The sequence below is a fragment of the Solanum pennellii genome, chromosome 10, assembly GCF_001406875.1.
Source record: "Solanum pennellii chromosome 10, SPENNV200".
Taxonomy (NCBI): domain Eukaryota; kingdom Viridiplantae; phylum Streptophyta; class Magnoliopsida; order Solanales; family Solanaceae; genus Solanum; species Solanum pennellii.
The window spans coordinates 67,547,104-67,560,749 of NC_028646.1; the positions used below are offsets into that span (position 1 = coordinate 67,547,104).

Genomic DNA, 13,646 nt, shown 5'->3' on the forward strand with positions numbered 1-13,646 from the left:
AAAATAAAAAATGCAGTTGAGGCCGATGGATAAATACTGCTCTTGGGATACACGATTTCCCTTTCTTTATCCATGTATGTCCTCTTGCGGGGCATGAATATCTTCCCGCGATACGTAAATTCTGTGAGGTATGAAATCTTCTCGCAATGCATAACTTTCAACGAGGCATGAAATCTTCTTGCGATGCGTAAATTCCTGCGAGGTATGAGTCTTCTCGCGATGCATAACTTTCAGCGAGGCATGAAATCTTCTCGCGATGTATAAATTTTGACGAGGCATGAAATCTTCTCGTCGTACATAATTGTTGACTCGCAATGCATGATTTTCTGCGATGCATGACTTTTCCGCAATGCATGATTTCCGCGATGCATGATTTTTATCTCGCAATGCATGAATACTCATATCGTCTCTGTTGATGATAACGGCAAGACGACCTCCAAATAATATATCGACTTGATCGATAAATAAATAATAAAATAACTATCTCTTCTGGGGTAATGCATTGTCTTGATTGACAATAATTATCTTGCTTTGATAACGCAATGCAAATAACGCCCTTTATGGAAATCATGAGATCTTCGTTGAGATTCCTCTTTGATTCACCTTTGAATCTGGCCAGACACTCTTTGTAAATTTCATATTGTCGGGAATGACTTGAAATAAACAAATCACATTCCCAAGTTTCCGACATAAGCGATATAAAATGCTTCCTGTTCTCAGTAAAATTACTGATTTTGGGGATAGTTTTCTCCTCTTTGGAGTTCCCTGTAACGAGCTAGCTAGCTCAATAATTATCCAACTGTAACGAGGTGGATGCTCGATAATAGTCCAACTGTAACGAGGTGGATGGCTCGATAATAGTCCAACTGTAACGAGGTGGATAGATCGATAATAGTCCAACTGTAACGAGGTGGATGGCTCGATAATATTCCAACTGTAACGAGGTGGATGGCTCGACAATATTCCATCTGATTCAAAAATAGAAACCTGAAATGGAAAAGCATATGTACGAACCACTTATGGGGTGGATCGCCCACCAAACTATATGCTAAAGTCTTTGACTGACCAATCAAAACACATAATCCACTTATGGGGTGGATACCCAACAAATTAGAATTATGACTCTGACATATTCAAGAAACAAAGTACGCCGAAATTGCTACGCGACAAACATACTAAAAAACTAAATTGACGTTTATGCACGTCGCGACTATGATTCTGTTCTGTTAAAAGAAAGAATTATCGAGGTGAACGACTTAATTCATTCACAAGAAAATAAAGACACTCTCGTCTTCCTTGACAAACTCAGCAGAATTTGAGTTTGTTGCAGTCATTTTAATCATTTATCGAAAACTTGTAACAATTCGATAATTTTGACTGTCGAGGAGATATTGGTCACCATCATCTTTCTGATGTGATGGACTCGGTAATTCCCTTGCAACACTTCTAAGTTAGTGTCACTTTAATCATCTTCAAAATGATGTCGCTTTAATATACGACTCTTGACTTTATCAATACTATCACCTGCAAAGCTCGACACCAAACATTAGTATCGATGATGAAGTAAAGAATAAAAGTAAAGTTGAGGAACTAGATTGAGTCATTTGGCCTATCCAGATTAGGCTATTATGAGTCCAACGGTAACTTTGATCATGACACATAACCAACAATCCTCCTGCACTTTGTTTTTTGCAACTTTGAAAGAATCTATCAGTGTTCGGCCTTAATATTCCTGCAAGATAAAAAGAAACTTGTTTATCACTTGAGGCAATATAGAGAAATAGAGATAAAATGAGATTGAAGATTTTCTAGGTTCCTTTGATGAGTCCACGATGGGTGCAAGTGACGCCCTTTGTCATTCTTGACAGCTTTATATATCCATTTTTGTGACTTCAATGTTCCTGCATCCAAAGAAAAATTCTTAGTTTGAAGGACTGACCTGTGTTGGTCTTGTCTCCATGCTTCTTCTTGCAGTTGGCTTACACGCTCGCCCGTCCTTTATATGACATATTTGATTGAATTTTCGAGGACCCTCCTCAAAAGTTTGTCCCGGTCTACAATATAGAAGAACTCTCATAATTTTCTCTGTTAATTCTGAGGTTGCTCATTCTGGAATTGGAGGCCCCTCCTCAAAATTTTGTCCCAGTTTACTTCAATAAGTAACAAATGACATTTGTGGAATTTTTGAGATCATCTCAAAAATTCTGTCCCAGTTGCAAACTAGACTATCGTATTTTTGAGATGCACCCAAGGCTAATCTCCGTAGAATTTTGGTCTTCTATTTTGACTTGTTAAAGAAGTCCAACTTCAAATGAATTTTTGAGATCCTTTCAAAAATTATGTCCCAGTTTCCATTATGAAGAGAAATGGAAATCTTACTGGGTATATGACCGAGCCGTTGTGGCGCCTACGTATCCCATTGGAGCAGGAATCAGGTCAAACGTAGTTCCCCCGCTCAAGGATTAACTAAAATAGGAAATTTTGATAAAGAAACGACCGAGGCCGACATAGGCCGCCTACGTATCTCATTCTTGAGAAATCAGGTCGAACGTAGTTCAAACAAGAAATGTGCGATACATTTTTAAAGAAAGGTAACAAAACTTCATATGCAAAATTTTGGCCAATGTTGGGCATTCTTCTTCTCGACCTTTAATGATGAATATCTTCAAATGACTCAGTTCAAAAATGTCTTGTACTCACTCTTGAGTATCCAATATGTCATCCATTCAGGTGGTTTCCTCAATATTGATCAAGTTGTTGTTGATCATGTTTTGTATCTTGTGCTTCAGAGTTGAACAATTCTCTGTGTCATGTCCAACGGCTCCTGAATGATAAGCACATCTGTGGTCAGCTCTGTAAAATCTTCCCAAAGGATTGGCTGGTCTTCCTTCTATAGGATAGAGCATACCCATTGCTTTCAAACTTTCATAGAGTTGAGTTTGAGATTCCCTTAATGGTGTAAATACTTTAGGAGCCTTCCTAAATTTTGGCCGAGGAAGTTTTTTCTGATTGGCATTATGGTTTTGATATTCCCTTTGGGAAGCTGGCCCCATACGGGTAGCCGTGACCATACTTACCTCCTCCACTTTTCCTTTTGATTTATCCATATCACTAATTCTAGTGAATTTTCCATTAGATCGCAATGCGGTAATTTTGGTGAGCTATCAAGTCTTGAAACCATCTTCCAAAGCTTCTCCCACTTTGACAATCTCGACAAACTTTTGTCCCATCATACACAACATTCTTTCATAGTACTCAGGCTCTTGAGTACGAATGAACATTTCAGTGATCTCACGTTCAGACATTGGAGGTTGAACTCTTGCGGCCTCTTTTCTCCTACGAAGAGCGTACTCTCGATAATTTTCTGTAGACTTCTATTTGATCTTCTCCAAGTAGTAGCGATCTGGGGCACCTTCTATGTTATGTCTAAATCTTTCCGTGAAATCCTTTGTGTGTGCATTCCAACTTTTCCATTGTTTCAGCTCTTGTGATGTAAGCCACTCTAGAGCTTCTCCACTTAGACTTCGACCGAAGAGACGCATCAACAATGCTTCATTTTTGCCAACTCCCATGAGTTGATCACAATAAACTTTTAGATGTGCTAGAGGATTTCCTGTTCCGTTAAAAGTGACAAACTTTGGCACCTTGAACCCTTCCGGGAGGTCGAGATTCGGATGGATGCATAAATCCTTATAGCTCAATCCATCGACTTCGGAAATATAGTGCAACTCCTGCATGGCTTTCCTGATCTCTTCTTTCATATTCACCTTGACTACCTCTTCTTTTGACCTCCACTCTCTCTCCTGTTCCTTACAGTGATCAAGCTCGGAACAGTTGGCATAAGGTTAATTTGAAGTTGGGATTTGGAAAGTAGTCTTTTGAGGTATGGGTGGAACAATGGAAGGATTCTGGGTATTTTGAGTGGCTTGATAATTTTGGGGGAAAGTTTGAGGATCGGCATTTTGGTTTTGAAGATGGGGGAAGGTTTGAGCATTGTTCGTATTTTGGTTTTGAGGGAGATGAAGGATTTGATTGGTATTGTGAGGATGATGTGGTGCTTGACACGATGTGGTAGCGCGACGGGGTTAGAGAGAAGGTTCTGAACCTGTTCCGTGCTTGGGGGAGGAAAGTGGAGTGGAGGTCTTCCGTCTCTTGGAAAGTTGAAGGATGAAATTGGATTAGGCAAATCTTGCATTCTTCGCATTTCGACCCTCATTTCGGCAATCTGTTGCATCAACTGCATAATCAATTCATTTTTGTCAGCGGCGGCGGGTTGAGCCACGACAACATCGTTCATGTCAATCTCATCATTGTTATCCTCCATTATTGTCTTTTCTTTTTGCAAATTTTGATCGGGGAATGAATCTTTAGGGGCCTTAGACCTTGTGAAATACGGATGATCAACCAACTTATCAACACAGATCAGTTCAAAATACCTGACAAATGAAAAAAAACTCAAAAGACCAATATGTTAGTGCCTATTCGGAGTACAAAATACATAATATCGCACAGAAAGCAGATAAACACATAAGTCGCTTCGTTTGATGATATTTTAACCCACGAATGAGGACGGAAATATATTTTGAACAAAAAGGAATTTGTTTGTTTAACGCTATCTCGGGAAGGATGAATCACGTTAAGCTATGGTCTTCTTGCAGCTATTTTCGATGCCTGTTAATCTGATCTTCATATCTTTGTAACACGGAGGAGAATGAAAATTTTCAGCGATAGGGGTCGGGCCGGGAAAGGCTGCCTACGTATCTCACAAGGAGAATTCAGGCCCAACGTAGTTCGGGTTTAGGGTGAAATACTTTCATTTATTCTTTCTTTGCGATTACAAGGAAGTTGAAAAACAACATTGAACTTCCTAGAGGATGACAACAACATTTCGGTGACTTCCCCTTTGTTGTTGCGTCACTCCATTCTCTTCAGACAATCGGAAACGGAGGCTTGTAGACGATTTCCTCCTCATCGTCCTCCTCGGTCAATTCGTTGTCGTGGCCACTGTCGTCTGCTTCCTGGTCACGGGCGAGGTATTTTCCGCCCTTTAAGTTGCTATGGGTCGTCAATTTCTCATCAAGCGACGCACTTTTAGCCAACAGTACGGCAGTCTCAATATCTATCTTTGCTTCTCTTGCCTTTCCTTCGTGCACCTTCAAACGAAGCAAGTTCAACTTTTTCTTCAAGCTTTCAGTTTCCATCTCAACCTCTTTCTTTCTTTTTATCTGCGACGCCAGATCCTCATCCTATGTCACGGCTGCCGCTTGGTAGATTGCCGTGGTCATGTCTACTTTGAGTCCTTCCTCCTTAACCTTCTAAATCTCTCGAGTGACTCGCTCGATCTTTCTTCGCAATTCCTCTTCAGTGAGCTCCGTCTGGACGTTCTTGCCTTTGTCCATAGCGGTGATTCACCTTTCCTGAGGCGATAGAGCGGTATTTAGGATTTGTGGTATGGGAGATGGGTTTTTGAGTGAGAAACTTGAGACTCGGGAATTTCGGTCGGACATTTGTAATAGTGGCTTCCGTATATTTTGGAATTTCTGGCTAGGAGTGGGTTTACGACATCCTCATTCAAAACAACGTAACACATAAGCATTTAAACACACATACATTTCCGAATGTCAAGCAATATGATGCGTCGTGAGGTCGAAGACCTTAGACGCGATTTTGGCGGGTTTTCTACTAAAATGGACTTAATACGCCTTGGGTATTAAGTCGTCCTAGGCTGATGCCTAATTTCGGTTTTGGTTTTGCTCTATCTTAGGCTTTCTAGAGTTGTTTTCAAATAGACGGTTACCCGAGTCGGACAAACATCGGGGTGGAGCTATCAAACAACGCCGGATGACCGCATTCCGACTATTTGTTCGATACTCCCAAATGATTTCTTGGGTATATCTGAGAGAAGTCGTGGTAAGCCGCGTAACTTTCGATTCCAAATGCAAACTATTTGCCGTTTGGCGGAAGTTATGCCATGAAATGCAACATTTTCGAAAACTAAAACAAATAAGCAAATAAACAGTTAATCGCAAGTAGTCAAACAAAGTTAATCTTAGGGTTAGAATCCTCCATTTCCCCAGCGGAGTCGCCATTTCTGTTTTATCGGAAAAAATATTTTGAAAAGGAGTTCGCTTTGTTTAAAGAGATATTTTCGACTTTTAGGAGTCGCCACTTAATTTTGGGAAAATTAAGAAAACTTGTTTTCAAATAATTAAACAGAAAATCATTTGAAAACTTTTAAGGGTTCGGGATTCCTATTAGCGTCTTAGGAAGGTGTTGAAGGCACCTAAGACGCTCCGCTAACTGCGATTTTCCGGCGATTAACAATTTGACTATGTTTGTTTTCACTTTTTTGCAATTTTGAAGTTAAACTTATTAAAAATTTACTTAGGTGAATTTACAAGTTTTGAAATATTTATTGCAAATTTTCATTTAAGGTTAAAGCTCTTTAAATTCAAACGAACTTGCGAATTTGAAATTGAACTTGTTAGAGTTTTAGGCAAATTTATAAGTTGAAATATTTATCGCTTTAAGGCTTAGTTTTAGTTTTAAGTTTGAAAAAATAGAAAGGCGTTTCGGTGGGGGGGTTTGGAGTTTCCTAGCCCTAATTAACGCCAATCAAGCAGACACGTAAACGAATAGTAAAAGAGAGAGAGAGAGAGAGAGGGATTTTGGGTCCAAATTCGGGTTCTGTTCGCCTTGACCGAATTTTGGACCCGCCTGTTTTTTGGGTTTTTTTAACCCATTTTCACCTGTCCTATCTAAACATACACAATAAAATACCAAAATAAAACAACGAGGGCTTATGCCCATCACAAAAATAAAATACAGAATAAACTAAAGTAAATTCTTCTAGTCCGTCTTCTTTGATTTCTTCAATCTCCGCTACGCTTGATTGTATATGACTCGAATGGAAGGAATTTTAGCCTTTACGGCTCTCCCGAAATGCAAGAATGGAATGGAGTCCCAAATGGACTCGAAGGAAAATTTCCCATGCAACAAAATAGAAATGGGTTAGCATACGAAATAATATAATAAACAAGATATATATCTTGAATGAAAACAAATCTTGCTAAAAGGCTACTTCGCTTAGATGGTAGAAGGCATTTCAAGTATGTTCAACTATGAGCACATTACTCAATGGGAGTACGTAACCATTCATCAACAATTAGACTAAATATAGTAGGAGCAAGCTGACATTTACTGAACAAAACCATCCGTGCAAGTTTGAAACAATTCATTTTTGATGAAAATAAATACTATATGGGTGCAATAGTAGGCCTATTAAGTTGGCGTAATCCGTCTAAACGACTTTGATATCTTTGCTTAGACAAGTACAACAACAAGGAAGCCGATACCAATTAAGAAAAAGAGCAAACCATTATAATTGATGCCATTAAAATGCAATATGAGGCATGGCAAGCAGGGTAAGAAGAGGAATATGTATGGCACAATGTTGCACTTGTTGAACAGAGCAAAGCAGTGGATAAAATTGGTAAATTATGCTACTTTTTATGAAACTTTAGGCATGAGTCAAAGAAGGAGTTCAACATTTTCCAAACTTCACATGAGGAAAAGGGGGTAAAGGGGGGCAAACGACAGAATGTTTTCCACTTTTTATGCATTGAGGCATGTCTTCAAAGATCAACAAAGGCATTAACACCTCAAACTCCATGATAATAAGCTTATGGAACAATAATCAACGAAAACCACTACAAGAGAACACAAGAACAAAACTCATGCTTTGTAAATACACGTGAGAACATGCCAATTACGAAACCGGAGAAGAAACTAAACAGCTATATAAAACAAACATGTACAAGCTAAAGGAACGTGTCACATATTTGGAGAGAAAAGTATGGCGACGACACCATGGGATCCGAAAACGGGGAGGTAGAAAAACAGTTATTTCAAACAAACAATCCATAACACGATATAACCTCTACTCCATTCAACCTTCGGACCGTTGCAAAGGAAATACATTGCAGCTTCCTAAGAAAACTTAAGAGAAGAAGAAAGAGGCAAACTTAGACAAGATTAAAACTAGGGTTGGTATTCTATCGAGCAACGAGAACTTTATGCTAAAGAGATAATCTCATGATGAACTCGCGACAACCGGATGAGCAGCACGAACAGGCAAGCATAACAAACAACAAAGAACAGGACGACGGAAAAACAAACCATCACGCGAAACGTTTTACAGAATTAAGCCAACAAACATAGTGTGACGTCTCATATCACAGCAACACGAACCTCGATTCGAGCTTCATAAAGAAAGTTGATAAAAAATGGAAAATATACCTGTTTCGGCGCAGCGAATGGAACCGACGAGCAGACGAGACAGGCTTCCACAACTTGAAATCCCTCTCGAACCACAGCAAAGGCATCTCGTGTACCAAATGTGCATCTCGTGTACCACATGTGCATTTTGTACGTCATATGTGCATTTCGTGTGCCACACGTGCATCTCGTGCGCCACACATACATTTTGTGTGTCATACGTGTATCTCGTGTGCCACATAGTTCTTTCACCCGTTTTGATTGTTCTTTCCTAATCAGAGGTAGGGGTGAAGGTGTCCAGGGGGAGGGAGTAAATTGTTTTTTTTTTAAAAACAATTTTTTTTTGTTTTGAAAAACAAAATTTTTTTATGGGTAGGTTGGGGAAAGATGTGGGGGGAAGGGGGTGTCTAAATGGGTTAGAATCATTTTTCTCAAACCATATGCAATATGGAATAGTAGATTAAATAATAAAAAATGGACGCCTAAATCAATAACTGAACAATATAACTTTTTAGATCTAGATTGTGTTATAGATATAAATAAAGCAATCTTACTATGGGTAGGAAATATATCTAAACAACTAATTGATAACAAAATAACAACAAAAGAAACGCCAGGATATATAGAAAGAACATTTGTTGGAACAACGAAATTAGGGATAGGAAATTTACCCCCAGAAAGTCTAGAAACACTTAGGAGTGATAAGAAAATAGATGGGTCCAACATATGTTTTTTCTATATATCCTGGCGTTTCTTTTATTGTTATTTTGTTATCAATTAGTTGTTTAGATATATTTCCTACCCTTTCAATATATCAGTATTAAGACCTTTCAATACATAAGCCATTCTATAAATCAATTCACCAAAATAGTATGTTTTTAATTTTTTTTTACAAAACTAGTATAAACGTGGTTCACAGTAGTGTTTTATACTTTATTTATTTTAAAAAATTTTATTTTATTTTAAAAAATTTAATGAGAAAAGGGACGGACTGCTAACGACGTTAAATAATAATATGTAACTGGAAATTACGTTTTAACTGTAATACGTTATTGGGAAGAACGTTTTGAGCATATATCATTTAATCCTACACTAGAACAAAAAATCCCCAATTTAGTTATATTAAAATTGGGGAAGAAAACCCTCCAAGAAAACCCACTTCATTCTCCAAACCTACGTTCAAGTTACAGGGGATAAAATTAAGAAGAGAACTCGCATCAAATCTCGCTCCAAAGGCACAATGAAGTTGATGAATGCTGTATCTGAAGAGTGCACGAATTTGGAAGACCTACCCATCTTCTTGCTCTTCCATAGTTGATGCTTAATCTTTAATCGATTTGAAATCGTTTTGCTCTATACAAGAGATTTGAGAGTGTTGATCGAGTATTGTAGTTTAAACACACTGCAAAGATTGGAGGTGAAATTTCAAAACTTTGAAACGTCTGCAGATTTGGTTAAAAAAGGTAAAAAGACTTTGAGTAAAGAAGAGTTCTTTTTGTGATTCAGATAGTGTTGTCATACATTGATTTAGTTTATCTTATAGTTGATGAATTTGTTATTTTCCTTTTTGTTGAAAAATGACATTTTAGTTCTGTTTTTCCTCTTTTTATGATAACTAGCAAAATATTAGTGGTAGCAACAGTTTACTGCTTCCTTGTGCTCATGTGAAGTTTATTGTTTCAATGTCTTTTTGGGCTGCCTGTTGTTCTGTAGAGAGTCATTTGTAGCTATCCTTTAAAAAGTTTCAGAAAAAATTTTCGCTGGTGTATACTGTCTACAAATTTATTGTCTAAGAAGTGAACTTTCTCCTAAGATAAAAAAAGGTGAATAGTTTAGACTCCACTTGTGGGATTACACGAGGTATGTTGTTGTTTTTCTAGTAGAAACATATATATTGCTAACCTCAAACTTCTGTCAACTACAAACTTTGATATTTTTCAGCTTATAAGACATGGTGCTGACATTATGAACTCTTACAAAGTTGTACTTCTTGTTTTTTGTTTTTTTTTTGTCTCACTATCTCATTAAAAGAGGAAATCTCTCCCCTTTTCTTCCGCCTGGCTCTTGGTGGATCCTTTTATTTTATTTTTCGAAATACCCAGATTGAAAATCCAATGAGCTGATGGTACCTCCAACACTATGATCCATATGCATCCCTAGGTTCTTGACAATTTTTTCCATGGGATTTAATAAATCAGGTAACATACATACAGTAGTCTTTGATTCCTCAAGTTAACATGGATAAGTGTTCTTATGTGGACAAATTTCAGTCTCATTGGTTCCTAGTTCCTATACTTGTGATAATTAGTGTATTTAGTGCAAGCTCTTCTTATTCAGTCTTATTTCCCTATATTCCTATCTTACATTTGAAAAGAGGTAGTTTAGCCATAAACTTCTGTTTAAGTCTAATGGCTTGTATGCACTGCACTTTACATCATTTAGGATGACTAAAGGAATTTCTTTCTGGCCATGATTACTGTCTACTTCCCTCTATATTGTCTTGACAGAGCGATATAAGCATTGAAGGAAGCCAAATGAACACCAGCCATTTAAGGTTTCAATCTTTTCAGTCAAGTAGTATACTAAATATCAAGTGGTCTAATTCTTACATAATCTAAGAATTATATGAATGATTTTCCTTCAATAATTTCATATGTCGATACTTATGCATAGTCATTTGGTGATAAACCACTTGTTTAACTTTTACTTTCTACTTGCTTTGATAGATAGACACCTATGATATGTAAACCACTGAAAATTTCTTATATATCTTGTGTTTGGTATTTCTGTGACATGATTCTCATTTCTGGAAAAAAATGATACCTGACTCATTTAAGCCTTTTCAGACATTGAGCTCACATATATGATAAGTAATTATGTGTACTTGATACAATATTTGAGTGAAGATATTCAATTTTCTCAACAGTTGCGAGTTCCCAAACAAATTCACTTAACTTTGTATGTAAAATAATATTTTTTCACTTAACTTTATACGGTGTCAAGTATTTTAGCAATATAACAGGAAGATATATATAAAAAATTAATTATTATTTGAATTACATTACAGTAGCTAACTGAAAGAAAATTATCAAACTAGACATTGACCCACATTTGAAATTAACACAATTAGACTAATCAACAATTGTCCACTTAATTTTAATAACGATCTGAACATCGACGCCTATCATGTCCGGTTTTTCTACATAATCCACAAGCTCACTCATATACAGCAGCACCACGATCCATCTCATTGGCTATTCTACTGTTCCTTGATCGATTGAGACGACGATAGAATTCATTACTTTCCATTCTAAAATTAGGAGATGACCAATACGCCTTATGTCCAACCGGTGAGAAGGACCCAGAATATGTTGCAACATAATTCTCTACAGTGAAATGTTCATTAACAAAGTTTCTATCTAGCTCTCTCATTCTATCAGTAACCTTCCTGACATGTGAACATGAGAAATGCTAATTAACCCATTTTTCACAATCACATTTTCTTTCATTCAGTGAAACACAATGAGGATTACCACCAGTACCATCAACTTGTATAGATCTAACCTCATATACCCCTATGGGTATATTCCAATAAAAAACAAAGTGCCTTTTTGAACTTTCATAGTTCTCCCACTTCATTTTGAACCTTTCGGTCCACAATTCATCTTGTTCTAGGAGTTGTTGCGCTTTTTTAGACCTACGAGTGTATCGTTCAACAGTTTGCTCTAATGAAAGTCTGACCATAGAAGTGACCGGCAAGCCACGTGCTTTTTCCAACACTCCATTGAACGACTTTGAAAGATTTCTTGTCAACACTCCCCATCTTTTACCACCATCATGGCTAACCGTCCATTTCTCTAAGGGGATTTCCATGAGATATTCATATGCATCTTCATTTTCTTCTCTAATTTGCCAAATCAAGGACTCAAATTTTCTTACTTGATGGGCCGAAGCAGCCCTCCACATCAGCCTACTAAGATCCTTGTTTGGAAATCGAGATTGAAAACTGCTCTTAAGATGCCTTATACAATATCGATGGAAGACTCAGGCTCCTGAAATCGCCGCAACTCCTGCAAACTTGTCAATATTCCTTTTGCCCTATAAGATATAATACAAATATCTTCTCTATCTTTTATGACATGTGCACTCAAATTCTTAAAAAACCGTTTCCATGCTTCTTTCGATTCTTTGTCTACAATAGCAAACGCTAGAGGAAGAGTATTATCATTTCCATCAATTCCAACAGCAATCAATAATTTAATCTCATATTTTCCATACATATGAGTTCCATCTACTGAAATAACAGGGCGACATGTTTGAAATCCATCAATGCATGACTTGAAAGCCCAAAATACATATTTAAAAGTTTTTACCTCTAATGAACGCATAGACTCTTCGTGTCTCCATTCCACAATTGTTCCATGGTTAAAGTCTTCAAAAGCTGCAAAAAAAATTGGGTAGGTCACTAAATGATTTCTTAAAGTCACCATACACCAATTCAAATGCGCATTGACGTCCAAGCCACACTTTTCTGTATGTTATTTGATGACCAAATTTTTCGTGAACCTTGGAAATGACATCTACCATCAAAACCTTAGGATTTTTTTTTCAATTTGATTAAGAATCAAAGATGCAATTAAATTGGTATTTAGATTGGCATGACCTCTAGAAAGCCCCTCAGTGTCACATCTATGATTTTCAATATATTTTCCTATTTTCCAAATGTTATCTCCAACCTTTCGTCCTCGGAGAAACCACAAGCAACCCAATGAAGTATGAAATTTGCATCTTGCAACCCATAAACTCTTGTTTGATGTCACCACCTTGAATTCTTTATTTTTTTTCAAACTCCAAATTGTCACAACTCGTTTTAATTTTTCTTTACTATTAAAAAACATACCTTTTTTCAAATCTTTTATGCCATCTTCAGACCAGACGGAACAACGCTCCATCTCAGATTCATATGTAGACATGAAAATGTCTTCCTCGTTATCTAATGTTCTAAAATAGGGTACATCATTTTGCACTTCAGACGCATCCCTTTAAAATTGATTAGGAAGATTTATACCAATGATTCACTTTCACCATCATCTTTTCAAGGTTCATCTTCCTCCGAACTTTCTTCACTAATTTCAGCATTTACATCATTATATGGATCAACATTGTTTTCATTTTCTCTGTGGAAAAAGAAATTCAATTAAATTTTAGAAAATTATGAGACATAGAAGCTTGTTTTAAAATCAGTAATTTATACTCTATAGGGTTATACCTTAAAAAAGTTAAGGTAATTAATCACAAAAATATCACTATCTATCTATCTATCTATCTATCTATCTATCTATATATATATATATATATATATATATATA

The 13,646-nt window shown here is 36.9% G+C and overlaps 1 protein-coding gene across 1 annotated transcript; it reads right to left on the bottom strand.

Moving 5' to 3' along the window:
• Positions 1-12,299: 12,299 nt before the first annotated feature.
• On the bottom strand, positions 12,300-13,229 carry LOC107001543. Its single transcript, XM_015199541.1, has 2 exons — positions 13,178-13,229; positions 12,300-12,718 (listed from the first exon to the last, which is right to left on the bottom strand). Exons 1-2 carry the CDS (start codon positions 13,227-13,229, stop codon positions 12,300-12,302), a joined length of 471 nt encoding a protein of 156 aa, XP_015055027.1.
• Between the last annotated feature and the right edge of the window lie 417 nt (positions 13,230-13,646).

Excerpts from the sequence above, each read along its gene's own strand:
- LOC107001543 (XM_015199541.1), bottom strand. The coding sequence starts at position 13,229 with ATGGAGCGTTGTTCCGTCTGGTCTGAAGATGGCATAAAAGATTTGAAA. Across the intron at positions 12,719-13,177 it reads CATAAAAGATTTGAAAAAAG|CTTTTGAAGACTTTAACCAT; the intron begins GTATGTTTTTTA and ends TTTTTTTTGCAG.